Source organism: Colobus angolensis, unplaced genomic scaffold (genome assembly GCF_000951035.1).
Source record: "Colobus angolensis palliatus isolate OR3802 unplaced genomic scaffold, Cang.pa_1.0 Scaffold104, whole genome shotgun sequence".
NCBI classification, from domain to species: Eukaryota; Metazoa; Chordata; class Mammalia; order Primates; family Cercopithecidae; genus Colobus; species Colobus angolensis.
In genome coordinates, this window is record NW_012111364.1 from 8,732,964 (window position 1) to 8,748,243 (window position 15,280).

Consider the following 15,280-nt stretch of genomic DNA (forward strand, 5'->3'; position numbering starts at 1 on the left):
ATTTTGTATCCTGAGACTTTGCTAAAGTTGCTTACCAGCTTAAGGAGATTTTGGGCTGAGACAGTGGGGTTTTCTAAATACACAATCACGTCATCTGCAAACAGGGACAATTTGACTTCTTCTTTTCCTAACTGAATACCCTTTCTGTTGCCTGATTGCCCTAGCCTGAACTTGTTGTTAAACAGGAGTGGTGAGAGAGCCATTTTTTTTTAGTATTATGAATAATGCCTCTGAGAAGATTCATGTACAAGTCTTTGTGTGGACATATGCTTTTATTTTTCATGGATTGATACCAAAGGGTGAAAATTCTAGGTTGAATGGTCAGCATATGTTTAACTTCTTAAGAAAATGACAAAATGTTTGCCAAAGTAGCTGTACTTCTTTGTGTTCCCACCAGCAATGTATGGCTGTTCTGGTTGTTCCACATCCTCATCAACACTTGGTATTGTCAGTAATTTTCATTTTAGCTATCCTATCATTTATTTTAATAGTCTAGTTAATTCACTTTGATTTTCTAAATATATAATATCATATGTAAGTAGTAATAATTTTTTCTTACTGCCCTGTTCTAGAACCTCTAAACCACTAGAAAATAATATCAATAATTACAGACATCCTTGACTTGATTTTTTAACAATTACGCTACTAATATTTTATTGTTAGGATCTTACTGTATTTGCAGTTAGTCACATTAGGAAATATCCTATTTTTAGTAAGAGAGTTTTTTTTAATCACAAGATACTGAGTTTTTATCAAGTGTAATTCAGCATCTAAAAAATCAAATGTTTTTTCTACTTTGGTTTCCTGATGCAATGAACTAAATTAATACATTTCCTAATGTTGAATCATCCTTATCTTTGTGAAGCAAACTCTAATCGGGGTTTGTTTTGATATACGGCGTGGGTTTCTTCTGTTACACGACTATTTGGTTCCATGGGATATGTTAGTAATTATTTCTAGGGTAAAATAAGAATGTTAATCCTCAATTTCTTCATATGTAAAATAGGGATAAAATACATAGAGATACAGAGAAACATGGGTAAAGGAACTGTTAGAAAGATTGAATGAGATAATGCCCATAGTTGCTCAATAAGTGAAGGAAGTAAAGGTTTCAATCCAGGTCAGTATCATCCTTGAGACCACTATCCTCTGTTTTATCTGTTATTAAGAGAACGCTATCCATTGAGATGGATTCTCGCTCTGTCAGCCAGGCTGGAATGCAGTTGCATGATCTCGGCTCACTGCAACCTCCGCCTCTTGGGTTCAAGTGAGTCTCCTGCCTCAGCCTCCCAGGTGGCTGGGATTACAGGAACCCACCACCAGTCTGGCTAATTTTTTTGTATTTTTAGTAGAGATGGGGTTTCACTATGTTGGCCAGGCTGGTTTCAAACTCCTGACCTCAAGTGATCCGCCTGCCTTGGCCTCCCAAACTGCTAGGATTATAGGTGTGAGCCACCATGCCTGGCTGCTTTTTTTTTTTTTTTTTTTTTTGAGACGGAGTCTCACTGTCGCCCAGGCTGGAGTACAGTGGCATGATCTTGGCTCACTGCAAGCTCCGCCTCCCAGGTTCACGCCATTCTACTGCCTCAGCCTCCCAAGTAGCTGGGACTACAGGTGCTCGCCACCACGGCTAATTTGTGTTTGTATTTTTTTAGTAGAGACGGGGTTTCACTATGTTAGCCAGGATGGTCTCGATCTCCTGACCTCATGATCCACCCGCCTTGGCCTCCGAAAGTGCTGGAATTATAGGCGTGAGCCACCAAGTCCAGCCGCCTGACTGCTTTTTAATAATCTTTTTATAACAATTTAACAAACTAGTAATTTAGTAGAGCTAAAGATTTATGGCTTTTTTTAATGCTGAAATGATGAATTCTCCTCCTCAAAGAACTAAAAGTAATTATTCAAATCTGGACGAGAAGAAGTTAGCCTACCTGAGTATGACTGATTGTTATATGGTTGCCATGAAGAGGTGACTGGCGATCTTTCTCCTTACTGTGACGACTACTCTGTTTACTGCGTTGTAGTTGCTGCCTCAGTTTGGCGATCTGCTTTGGGGGCAGGGAAAGAGAAGCAAGAAGAGAATAAAAGTGAATACCAAATTTTTATATTTATTTCTTCAGTTTTGGGGTATTGATTAAAAAAATTTCAAGTTTCTAAGAAGAGACAGTATTTCACCACAATGATTTACCCTTGCAAGTTTTTAGGATTAAGATTATTAAAAATGAGAAATAAATATATACTACAAATGCTTCACTTTTACAAATTTTAATAGTGTTATTGGTAAATATGCTAACTACATTTACCCAGATTATCTCAGATTTTACCTTTGTAACACCAGAAATATCTTCCTATTTGAAAACCTTTCATAAGATGAAAAATAGCATTTCAAATGCCTACTGATTAAAGTTAAACCTGAATTCTAAACATAGGCACATCAGTTTCTAAGTTCCTGTCTTACATAAACAAAATGGATCTAGTTTATCAATTACTAAACACTTTAAAATTGTAAATCCCATAATGTTGCAGAGAATCAAAGCTATTTAGTATTAGTAAATTATTAATATATTACTATATATATTACTCTTCAATCACAAAACCTATAAAAACAAATATAATTTAGGGTACATTCTCCTAAAAGGAAGGTTCACACTTCCCTGGTTTCACAGAAAAGTCATTACTATAATATGACCTGGAATTCATTAAACTATTTACATATTTTAGGTGATATAAAAAAATTTCTGAGTATTTTAAAGGAAACCATTAACAATTTGGGAGAAGTCATTTAATATTGGTATTATTTTCCTTGTAGAAAAGATGATGTTAATCAATTAATAATTATTCCCTGAACATCTACGATGAGCCCAGAGAGATACAACAAAGATACAACGTATTACAAAATTACCTAAATATTTACCTTGAATAACTATGGCAATATAAAGTACAACAGGAAATTACTATTAAAGCCTATAAATGCTCAAGGGTAAAAGTATATAGGTTGCTGAGAAAACTAATGTTTACCTATGGTTAACAGTAGAAGAAAAAACAATATAGAAGAAAATGAAGCATCCAAACAAGGAAGAATTTATATCCTTTCTTTTATGCTGAGATCTTTAGATGCCTTTAAGTTTTTTAAAGCTCTATGTAGCTTATGGATCTCTCATAAAATGTGCTTGCAAAAGATGTACAAATAAGATTATGTTAATATTTGTGTTCCTTCCTCTCTGTTGAACTGATATAATTTTCTTGCAGAGAACATTAATTTTCATAAGAAAATGATCAAAATTTGTAGGTAATTAATATAAATCAAGACCAACAATTCTCTATGATAAAAAAGAAATAGGATTTTAAACTGTACAATTCATTTAATTAGGACAGAGGTATAAAAGCAAAACCAGAAAAGCCTATATGAAAGAGCTCAGAATGCCTAGAGATTAAAAATATAATTTGTACTTGCTCATTTAAAAAATATTTAAAAACCTTAAAATTGATAAATAATTATTAGTCAACCTATTTTTTCAAGGCTTCTGAGATGTCAAAATAAGCCAGAAAAGTTTTGTTCTAAGCCGACTTAATAAACCCTTGAAGACAAAAAGCCTACATCATGCTACAAACCTTACTTCACTTAGATTACCGACCTAAATAATACAATCGTATAGCTTTTCACATGTACTGTGAATTCCAAAGACAGACCTTCTTTGGGATATAACATAGTTATGCTCGTGTTTACAATTCAGTGAGAATTAGGATAAAAGTCCATCTTCCTAAATATGTATTATATACTTGGCATATTTCAAATTCTAGTCAAGAAGTATGTGAGAAGCCTTCTTTCAACTTGAAACAGGTCCCAATTACACTAGCTCCAAGGTTTTAAAAAGTTAGGGAAGAAGTCAGCTGGGTGCAGTGGCTCACACCTGTAATCTCAGCACTCTGAGAGGCCAAAGAGGGTGGATCAGGAGTTCAAGACCAGCCTGGCCAACATGGTGAAACCCTGTCTCTGCTAAAAAAAATACAAAAATTAGCCAGACGTGGTGGTGTGGGCCTGTAATCCCAGCTACTTGGGAGACTGAAGCAAAAGAATTGCTTGAACCTGGGAGGTGGAGGTTGCAGTGAGCTAAGATCCCACCACTGCACTCCAACCTGGCCGACAGTGCGAGACTCTGTCTCAAAAAAAAACAAAAAAAAAAAAACATGAAAAAGTTAGGAAATATGTGATCCTGGGCCACAAGGAATAAATAATAACTATAGAGAGAGAAATTAGCATAGTCACAAAGAAAAGATTAAAGCATTTATGAAATTAAATGAAGAAAAACCAGAAACTGGTCTTACTTAACATCTGAGAACCAGAAACACATTTTTTGAAAACTTAGTAACATTAGCTCTGTTTACTTGCTATTTTTGTCCTATTTCCCCCACTACTGTTAACATTTTAAAAAATAAATAAACAAAAAATACAAAACCAAAACCCTCATCCTCAAAAGACTGGCTGAGCACTTTTGCCTCAAGGACTGAAGAAGACAGAAATCTTTCTCAGAAAGAATTATATTCCACCATAGAGCAGGGAAATGGGAAATCTTAACAGGACTAAGTGATGGCACTGAGAAAGGAAGCAGGATTTGGGGGCTTTGGGAAGAGAAGAAAAAAAGAAGGGAGCTAGCCTAAAACCAGGAAAAATGTTATAGGTTATCACTAGCAAGAGACCTGGTGTCCTCAGTTCATCCTTCTTATCCACAGGTACCACTGCACCATGATACAAGCACAACCATCATAGGTAGCTGGAAAGAGAAGTAATCCTTATTTCTAGTGTTAGGACAACATGGGAAGTATGCCACTGCTACCCTAAGACAGACCGCTAAACAATATTTGCTATAGAAAGACCACCCATTACATACAGTGGTTAAGGTCTCTCTATCGCACTACTATAGGTTGGTTTATAAACCAAGATTCCACAGAACAGTGTTTCAGTGGGAAAAATACATCCTGGGTGTGAGACATCTAACTGATAACCAAACTTTTAAGACATAACCAACTCAAAACTAGGAAATTAATTTTGGAAGTTAGCTCCCCACAACTTAAGAACAACCTTTTGAAAAGAGAAAATCCAATACATAAACTATAATAATTTGTATTCAATAGTTAGAAATTCTGAATATTTAAAGATAACCTGCCCTAGGGTGCCATCTTTGGTTTGCGGTTTGAATGTTAAGCAAGCATTAAGGCACCAGACTGAGGGGTAAATTCAGGCCAGACCAACTTACTACTCAGCAAGCTGTAGCCTTAGCAGAATACTCAGGCTACCTGAAAGAAGACTTTTCCTTCACTAAAAGACACTGCCCTTTAAAAAAAAAAAAAAAAAAAAATCTTATGCTAGTGGGGCTGCATCTACTTAGAGGGAATGTTTTTATCTAATTCACACAAAGGTGACCTATAGGGTAGCACCTGTCCAGAACATGGTGACTAAAGCTAAAATTCTATTTAACAGGAACCAAAAGTAATAACTAAAATTCTTTTCATCTTTGAAAAAGAAGGCAGAGACATCATTAGAATAAAAAGGCAGACCATATACTGGGAAAAGATATTTACAACACATATATCCAATGAAGAATTCATATCCACAGTATGTAAAGAACACCTACAAAGCAATAAGAAAAAGTCCAAGAGTAGGCAAAAGACTTGAACAGGTACTTAGCCAAAGAGAATATCCAAATGGTCAGTATGCATAAAAAAGGTGCTCAACATCATTCTAATGAGGGAAATATAAATTAACACCCATCATAATGTCTAAACTTAAAAGATGACAAAACCAAAAAATGACAAAGACATCAAACAACTGGAACTCTCCTTCCATTGCCGGGGTGAAGGGTGTTCTTTTATTTTAACATAGTAGCCTTGACCACAGAAGATTTTCTGGGGAAGTGCTTATATCCTCAATACTAGGTCACTCAAGGTAATAGCTCAAGGGCAGAAAGCAGAGACCTGACTCAAATTAGGCAAAAATTCTTAGTTCAGTTACCTGGATGGAGAAATGAATGACATGCCCAAGGCCATAATTAGGTTCTAAGGTTCTTAGTAGGAAACAGTACTAACAGAAGAGAGAATCATGCCGATTACTGAAGAGGGCTGGGGAGCTATGCTTCCTGCCTTGCACAGCAAAGAGGAATGAGCTATTGGAAAACAGAAGACCTCTGCAAGCATACAACTATGATGTCTATTTCTGTTAATGACATTTCTAACAATTAACAGACATTAGAACACACCCTCTTCATGTAAAGGGATATTCCTATAGTAGAAATCCATCCTTTGCCAAATGCAGGTAATATAATTTTAAACAAATTATAATTCAACATGCTGAAAATGCTCTGATGATGCACTTCTGCCTAATAACATATTCTTTCTAGCAATTATTAAGAGTAATTATAGGCCAGTTTGTCTGACGACTGTGTCAATTAACAATAGAAAAGCATCATTAAAAGTTTCCTATTTAATTATTTATTGAGTACCAGCATTGTAGAAGGCACTCTGCTACTTGCTTTTATGTGAATGATCTCATTTATTTTTCAACAAAAGCACATGAGATAGGTACTATTATTATTATTATTATTTTAGAGGTGAAGAAATACAGGTAGAAAGGTTAAAAAAAAATCTTGTTAAAAGTCACACTGTTAAGTGGTAAACAAGTGTTTGGACTCAGTAAGTGGAATTCCAGAGTCTGCTCTCTTCGTCACCATTCTATACTGACTGGAGAATGAAGTTAACACCTCACAAGGAGATAAAGCTTTACAAAAATTACAGACAAATAGGAATGGAAAAGGTGACAAAGGCTGAACTGAGATAACTCCTTCCCCAAAACAATCACTGAAAGTATTAACTCAAGTAATTTTTATGAAAATATAATTTGAAAAATCATGAATCTCAAGCTGTTATTCTCTTCTTTATAAAACGGGAAATATATGACAAACTTTAATGCCTTTAAAGATCACGTGTCCCAAAAGAAAGGTCTATAGACTAGTTAAAAGCAAATTTTATATATTATATCCCTCAACACATAAATTTTATATACTATATCCTTCAACAAAAATCTCAAACTTCTAAAAATAAAAATTTTAAACTTCTTCTGCCTTCTTATAAGTATGAATAATCAGTGTTGTTTTCCTGTTTTTCTTTAAAGTGTCAGTAAGTAAACCCTGATGAACAAACTGCTCTTCATTCGACACATGCATACAAACATGCACAAAGAAAACACATACGTGAAAGCACAGTATATATACACAGGGAGGGGTCATCTGTAAGCACATCAACCCCTATACATCCATTGACAAACAGACATGCTTGCCCACATGCAGACTTCACATAAACCCATTGATCCAGGAACAGAGATTCCACATACCATGCACCCCTGAACCCCCAGATTCACCTCTACAGATATAGCTGGCTTTGGGAGAATTTGTATACACATAAGTTTTAATATGGAAATGTATTTACAACTATTAATAAACCATATTTGTCAACAGAGACATTTTAACAATACCAGATGAAAATTTAAAAACACTGTTCACAAACTCATCTGATGCCTCAAATTTATAATATTGCAGATGAGAAAAATTCAAAAACAAAGTATCTTCCCAAGGTGAAATAGCTAAAAAATGGCAAATCTAGTTCTATATCTTTCATTTGTAACCTCTATTACCTAGCAATGCTACTGAACACTGTGTGAATGTTCAACTGTAAATAACTACCAATAAATAACTATTGGCTCATAATTTAAACCACTGCATAACTTTCTTTTTTAATGCTGGAGATATTACAAGCTGTGAAACTGAAATAATAATGAGGAAAAATTTAATGAAGCGATTAAATGACTGTATACTAACTTACTATATTTTTTCTATATTTTTTGATAAACAATTTGTGTGACCTTCAAAATTGTTCCTATTGTTCCTTCAAAATTGTTGCTATCACTAACTGTGATTTCTATGGGGTCTGGTTTTTAAAAGATAATAAAAGGATTATAAAATATATTTACAATTCAATTAATTTAGACAGAGACTTTACTGGATATATGTATTTTAAAAGGTTTATAAAATAATTTCTTTGATTTCAAAGAGATCATACAAAATATTCAGACTATTATCTTGTAGGTCCAGAGAAACCATTATTGAAATTGTTTTCCCCTAATATCATTACAAATATGTACTGAAAATACCAAGAATGAACAGAATGTGAGGGCAGACTGTACCCTCTCAGTAAAACTATAGTTTTATTCAAGTATAAGGAAAGTCTTACTTTAAAAAGGAGACCCTATCAATAATACTCATTAATCAATTTTGACTGGAAGCGAGAAACATCCCTAATCATTTGTTTTACTCCTTCAGATGGTTCCACCTAAAAAAAATATAACCTACTAATGAGAGTGCTTACTGGTGAAATAAAGAAGCAATATGTGATTTTATTCTTCTTTCCACTGAGTGCCTTAAAGAATAGTAAATCTATCTTTTTCAATTTTGCTTATAAACATCAGAATAGGAAAAAATAAAAAAAAGAAAACAACAATATAACAGTTTTACTTATGTTCCCTCTGGGACAAAGAGTAAATGTGCTTACTGCTTGTCATAAAAGCAATGGATTACCCAAGCTCAGTGTTCCTCTTCTATAATACGATCTACTGTATGTAAGGATCCATCTGAGGCTTCCTAATTTCCCCATGGGACTTGAGGTCCAGGAGAATTGACATAAATTTGATGTTCTTCATACCTGCTGTGCTGTGAATAATAAAGTCACTTGTCTCTAAATCAGGAGTCTCATGTCTTCTGACAGCATTCATAAAAGAGTAACAGGTTACCTTATTAGGTTCCAAGTAGGATAAAATAAAATCTAATACCTAAGACAGTATACTTCCTCCTTTACCTCAAATGAAAAGAGAGGAGTTTTAATGGAACAACTTGAAAAGACTGATGTATGTTCCCCATAATTAAGGGGACTGGTATTTGATTCACACTCTGCGTACTGAAAAGAGTGAGGTAGGATGATACAGATTTACTGCTGCATTAGAATAAATCTAAACTCCCTGTATTAACCAGACCCCCCCACACCCCAAAAAAAAATTGGTGAGAGTTTCTCAGGAGCCATTGAGAGTGAGCCATCATGAAGGATTGTCTTAGGTCCTTCGTAAGAAGGCCACCAAGAAAGTGAAATAGAGCTCAGCAGCTGAGAAGCTGAGAAGCTGAAGGTTATTTCTAGAATTCTAGAGGCTAAGGAGAGAGTAAAAGATACACTAACCCAGAAAGAACTGTAGGTAAGAGATGTGCAGAACAGGGGATCTCCAAAGACCCATGAAAATATAAGAGAGGTTGACTTTAAAAATCCGTTAAGCCCAGAAAAAGTAAAAGCTCTTATGACAGTAACAGTCAAGTAGGAATGTTTCTATTCCGTTTCCTTTTCCCTCATTTTTCCAAGCTCCAACTCCACAAAAGTCAGAAATAGAGACTCTGGAGTTAGGGGAAAAATGAGCAAGAAAGAGAAAAGAAGCCCCTGGGATCCCTTCACCCATGATAAGTCACCCAGCAGCAGTACACTCTGGGAGAAGGGAAGTAGCTAAAAACATAAAAAGAGATGTAAGATTTGATTATCATAAGAGATAAGAAAGCATTTACTCCCTTAAAGGGAACACAGGAGTTTAGGAGTGATCAGATTCTAATTTTCTATCATGGGCAGAAGAACTTCTGTCACTGAATAAAGGTAGTGGGAGCTAATAATCAAGTCCTTTTGTGATTATCACTTAAAAGTCTTAGTTGTGCTGTCTAATATGTAATTAAGCTCTTTAAGAAGTAGACTGTATCTAAAGCTTCTTTTGAAATGGTAGATGCTTTACACAATACTGAGCATACAGTCTTACTCATTTGATGTTAATCAGATTTGACACTACATAAACTAATGCAGTGTCACAAAAGGCTGATAATGAATGCTAAAAAGTTATCTTAAGCATCTACTTTTCTTCGTTTTTACCTCAACTAAATGTGTGCAAATTAACTGTTGTAAAAAGTGGTAAGTATTCATTAAATCCTTATTTCCTTAGTAGACGTCTTCAACCCTACTTATGCTTTATACATTAATTTTAAATTATTGTGTTATTTCAGCAAGGAAACACAAATCTAACCAATGGAAAAGTATATGCACACAATTGTTCAGAAATTAAACGACTGTATAATCTAAATAAAGGCTGGGTTAGCAAATCTCCAGTAAATACAATGCACTGGAGAAAAATCCATCTTTTCATAAAGGGAAATGATGTTTCACTTAGATTCATTTCCTTAACATGGTCACAACTTCATTGTATACGAGCATTAACTGTGATTTCTAATAAATGCGTTGATAACCTGGTTGCCATTTCTTTGTAAGTAATATACTTTTCCCTAATTGCTAGAGTGTGTGTGTGTGTGTGTGTGTGTGTGTGTGTGTGTGTTCTTGATCTACAGTTCCTTTATGCTATATTTAGAGGTGTTTTTTGTTTGTTTGTTTTTCCCTCCCTGTTTCTCCTCATCGAAACTGGTAGCTTTTTCAATCTGAAGACACACATCTTTCTCCAAATCTAACAAATTTTCAGCCTTGGAAAATTTCTCTTCCCTGACACTATTCTTACATTCTGGAATTCCTCAGTTATCTTTGTCAACAAAAAAAGTCAAACTCTGTATTTGAAGGTATTTATTCTGAGCCAAATATGAGTGACCATGGCCCATGTCACAGCCCTGAGGAGAACATGTGGCCAACGTGGCTGGGGCACAGCTTGGTTTTATACATTTTATGGAGACATGAGACATCAATCAAATACATTTAAGATATACATTGGTTCAGCCCACAAGGGCAGGACAACTCGAGGCAGGGGCTTCTGGGTTATAGGTAGATTTAAAATTTTTTCTGATTGGCAATTGGCTGAGTTATTATCAATAGAAAGCAATGTCTGGATTCCAATAAGAAGTTATGGAAACTAAACTTTTATTGTGCAGAAGAAGCCTCCAGGTAGCAGGCTTCAGAGAGAATAGATTGTAAATGTTTCTTATCAAACTTAAGGTCTGTGTTGATGTTAAATGCTGGTCAGCTTTTCCCAAATTCCAAAAGGGAGGAGGGTGTAAAGAGGCATATCCACCCCTGCTTCCCATAATGACCTGAAACAGTCTTTCAGGCTAACTTTCAGTTCCTGGCTGAAAGGAGGGAGTCCACTCAGATGGTTGAGGGAGGGCTCTAAATTTTATTTTTGGTTTATGTCTTCCATGTCTCTTCTCTTTCACGTTTTAAACCTCTTTACCTCTTTGTTCTACGTTCTAGGTGACTTGATTCATCCTAAGTTTCAATTTCAATTCCCAGTTGATAGTTCTGATTCACGAATTCTCTCTTCTGTTATGCCAACTTGACTTTAATCCACCCAACAGTTTATTTTTATCAATTTGTTTTACAAGATTTGCAAGTGGCCCCTTTTCATTCCACCTGTTCTTATTTACTTCTTCTCTCATAGTGAATTATGACTTCATTTGAAAATCTTAAACATTTATAAGGTTTTTTTTTTTTTGGAATTGTGGTTCTTACTCTCATTTCCTCAGATGTAAATGATCCTACTTAATATGTCTGATATCTCTTATGGCAATATATTTCCTTATGTTTCCTAAGATATTTGTTACAAGTTCATTTTATGTGGAAGTTTAATCCTCTGTGAACTCCTGCCTGCTGTGTGGTTGCATGGTTACTCACGCCCTCTGGAGTTACACAGCTCCAAAGCAGGTCTAACATTAACAAGACTGGAACTTTGGTCCTTCATAAGTAGAGCTCTAATCCAGGTGCTACCTCTACCTATATTATGAGGTTACGTTCCTATTTTTGCCTAACTGCCTCATTGAGTCACAGGAAAATACCAACAGTGTCGGGTGGAATTATTTCAGGTATAGTATTTCAGGTATAGGTGCACTGCCTAAAACACGGTCCCAGTTCCCTACTTTTATACTGAGAATCCAGTTCCAATCTCCTGCCATTTGCAAAATATTTTGGTTCTCTTTCCCACGAAGATCACCTAGGTTTCTGTAAAATAGGTCCTTTCACCATATTGATGGAAAACAACCAATTCCAGCTGGGGCCACTGCGTGGAGTTTGCAATCTCTCCCCATGTCTGCATGGCTTTTTTTCTGGGTACTCTGGCTTCCTCCCACATCCCTAATATGTTGACGTGTCTAAATGTTCCCAGTCTGAGTGAGTGTGGGTGCATCTGTAGGTGTGCCCTGTGATGGAATGGCATCCTGTCCAGGGTTGGTTCTCACCCTGTGCACTAACCTTCCAGGATACACTGTGGCCACTCATGACCCTGCACTGGAACAGTTGGGTAATTATAATATCTTATTTTTATTACTCTTTCTTAAATTTATGTCCAGTTCAGTTATTTCAATGTTTAAAGTTTTTTGGTCTTTATCTAGAAGTCTGGTGGTGTTTTTATAACCAGAAATATGCCATAAAGGACTTAACTCTTGTTTCTGTCCATTAGCCTACTTGGTAAAACTGGTTTCATTATACATCATTTCCTTTAAATTCAGAGTTTCCAAGAACTTACTGACAACATTGAGGACTTACTGTAAGCATCAACATCCACTCATCACTAAGACTTTCTTTTCTATTTCTATGGTCTGCTGAGATTTTTCTTGTCTTAAATGTAGATAAAATGTATTTATTTATGATTAAATTTTTTCACACTGCATTCTTATAGGCTTGGAGCAAAGTAAAGGCATAGTATATACAAGTGCTTTTGCTGACATTTTAATCAGAAATCCTGAAGCAAATTATCTGATAGGGAGAGTATACATGTGAATTATGAAGAACAGATGTGCCAGGCACAGTGGCCCACATCTGTAATTTTAGCACTTTGGGAGGCAAAGGCTGGACAATCACTTGAGCCCAAGAGATTGAGACCAGCCTGGGCAACATGCCAAAAACTTGTCTCTACAAAATATACAAAAATTAGCCAGGTGTAGTGGCATATGCCTGTAGTCCCAGATACTCAGGAGGCTGAGAGGTAGAAGGATCACTTGAACCCAGGGGGTCAAGGCCTCAGTGAGCCGACATCACACCACTTCACTCCAGTCTGGGTGACAGCAAGACCGTGTCTCAAAAAAAAAAAAAAAAAGAACAAAAAGGAATGGATGTAATACTGTTTAATTTGATCCTTTGTCAAGGAAAATGATGACACATTATTTCAAAAAGCACTGAACTTCAGTGGTCTGTAACTTTTAATAATATTTAGTGCTTTGGTCAGGCGCGGTGGCTCATGTCTGCAATCCCAGCACTTTGCGGGACTGAGGCGGGTGGATCACGAGGTCATGAGATCGAGACCATCCTGGCTAACATGGTGAAATCGCATCTCTACTAAAAATATTTAAAAATTAGCCAGGCATGGTGGCGGGCACCTATAGTCCAGCTACTCAGGAGGCTGAGGCAGGAGAATGGCGTGAACCCAGGAGGCAGAGCTTGCAGTGAGCCAAGATTGCACAACTGCACTCCAGCCTGGGTGACAGAGAGAAATTCTGTCTCAAAAAAAAAAAAAAAAAAAAAAATTAGTGCTTCAACAGTAGTTTCGATTTTTCATAATTTTCTCAAATTATAATTGTTGCCATCTATTACAACTATTCTTCCTTTTTCATGTTTAGTCTTCACCCATGTACTCTCATCATATTTATAGCCCATTATACAGAATTTAGTGTCTTCATGAAAATCACATTAGTCTTTTATGTCGATTCCATTTTTTCAGTTTTATTGAAGTATAATTTACATTCCATTAACTTCATCCATCGTAATAGTAAAATTCATAAGTGTGCCTTGTGATTTCTAATAAATTTCTCATCAATTTACAGAGTTATACAACAAGAATCACAATCCAGTTTCAGGAATTTTTCATCACCCCCTAAATTTCCCTTCATTCTATTTATTGCCAATCACCAGTTTCCTGGTCACAGGCAACCATAATAGGCATTTTTTCCTTTCTATAGATTTGCCTTTTCTGGAATTTTGATAAAACTAGAATCATATAACATGTAGTCTTACTCATCTGACTTCACTTAGCAAGGAATGGCAAGCTATGTTCTGCTGGCCGTATCTAGCCTGTCACATGTTTTTGCAAATAAAGTTTTACTGGAACATAGTCAAACCTACTCTATACTGCCTATGGCTGCTTTCACACTACCGCAGCATTGCTGAACGAAGGCATACTTTTGAGATATTGAAGGTTTGATTCCAGACTACCACAACCACAAGAAATAAAAAATATAGCAACGAAGTGAGTCACACGATTTTTTTTTGGTTTCCAAGTGCAAATAAAAGTTATGCTTATACTATACTGTAGTCTATTAAGTGTGCAACAGTAGTGTCTAAAAACAATATACATACCTTAATTGTAAAATATTTTATTGCTAAAAAATGCTAACGATCATCTGAGTCTTCAGCAAGTTACAATATTTTTTATGGTGAAGGAATTCAGATGTTAGCTGACTGATCAGGATGGTGGTTGCTGAAGGCAGAAGCAGCTGTGGTAATTTCTTAAAACAACAGTTAAGTTTGCCAAATTGACTGACTTTTCCTATCATAACAGATGTCTTCGTAGCATGTGATGCTGTTTGATAGCATTTTACTTACAGGACTTCTTTTAAAACTGGAGTCAAACCTCTCAAACCCTGCTACTCTTTATCAACTAAGTTTATGTAATATTCTAAATCTTTTGTTATCATTTCAACAATGTTCACAGCCTCTTTACCAGGAGTAGATTCTATCTCAAGAAACCATTTACTTTGCTCATCCATAAGAAGCAATTCCTCATTCAAGCAAATTTGATCACGAGATTGCAGCAAATCAGCCACATCTCCAGGTCCACCTCTATTTTTCAAAGAGACAGGGTCTTGCTATGTTGCTCTGCTTTCAAACTCCTGAGCTTAAGTGATCTCAGTCTCAAAGTGTTGGGGTCATAGGCATGAGTCACTGCACCCAGTCCAGGTTCCACTTCTAATTCTAGTTCTCTTGCTATTTCCACCACATCTGCAATGACTTCCTCCACTCCAGTCTTGAACCCCTCAAAGTCATCCATTAAGGTTGGAATCAAGTTCTTGCAAGCTCCTGTTAATGATATTTTGAAATCCTCCAATGAATCACAAACATTCTTAATGGCATCTAGAATGGTGAATCCTTTCCAGAAGGTTTTCAATTTACTCTGCCCAGATCCATCAGAGGAATCATTATCTATGGTACCTGTAAGCCTTACAAAATG

General features: G+C 35.9%; 1 protein-coding gene across 1 annotated transcript in view; it reads right to left on the minus strand.

Annotated features, from left to right (window-relative positions):
* The window catches only part of GLCCI1 (glucocorticoid induced 1), a 155,200-nt gene that overhangs the window by 31,564 nt on the left and 108,356 nt on the right, over positions 1 to 15,280 (minus strand). Inside the window, exon 8 of the mRNA XM_011943520.1 lies at positions 1,932 to 2,045. Coding sequence (XP_011798910.1) covers positions 1,932 to 2,045 — 114 coding nt within the window. The remainder of the gene's footprint in view (positions 1 to 1,931; positions 2,046 to 15,280) is intronic.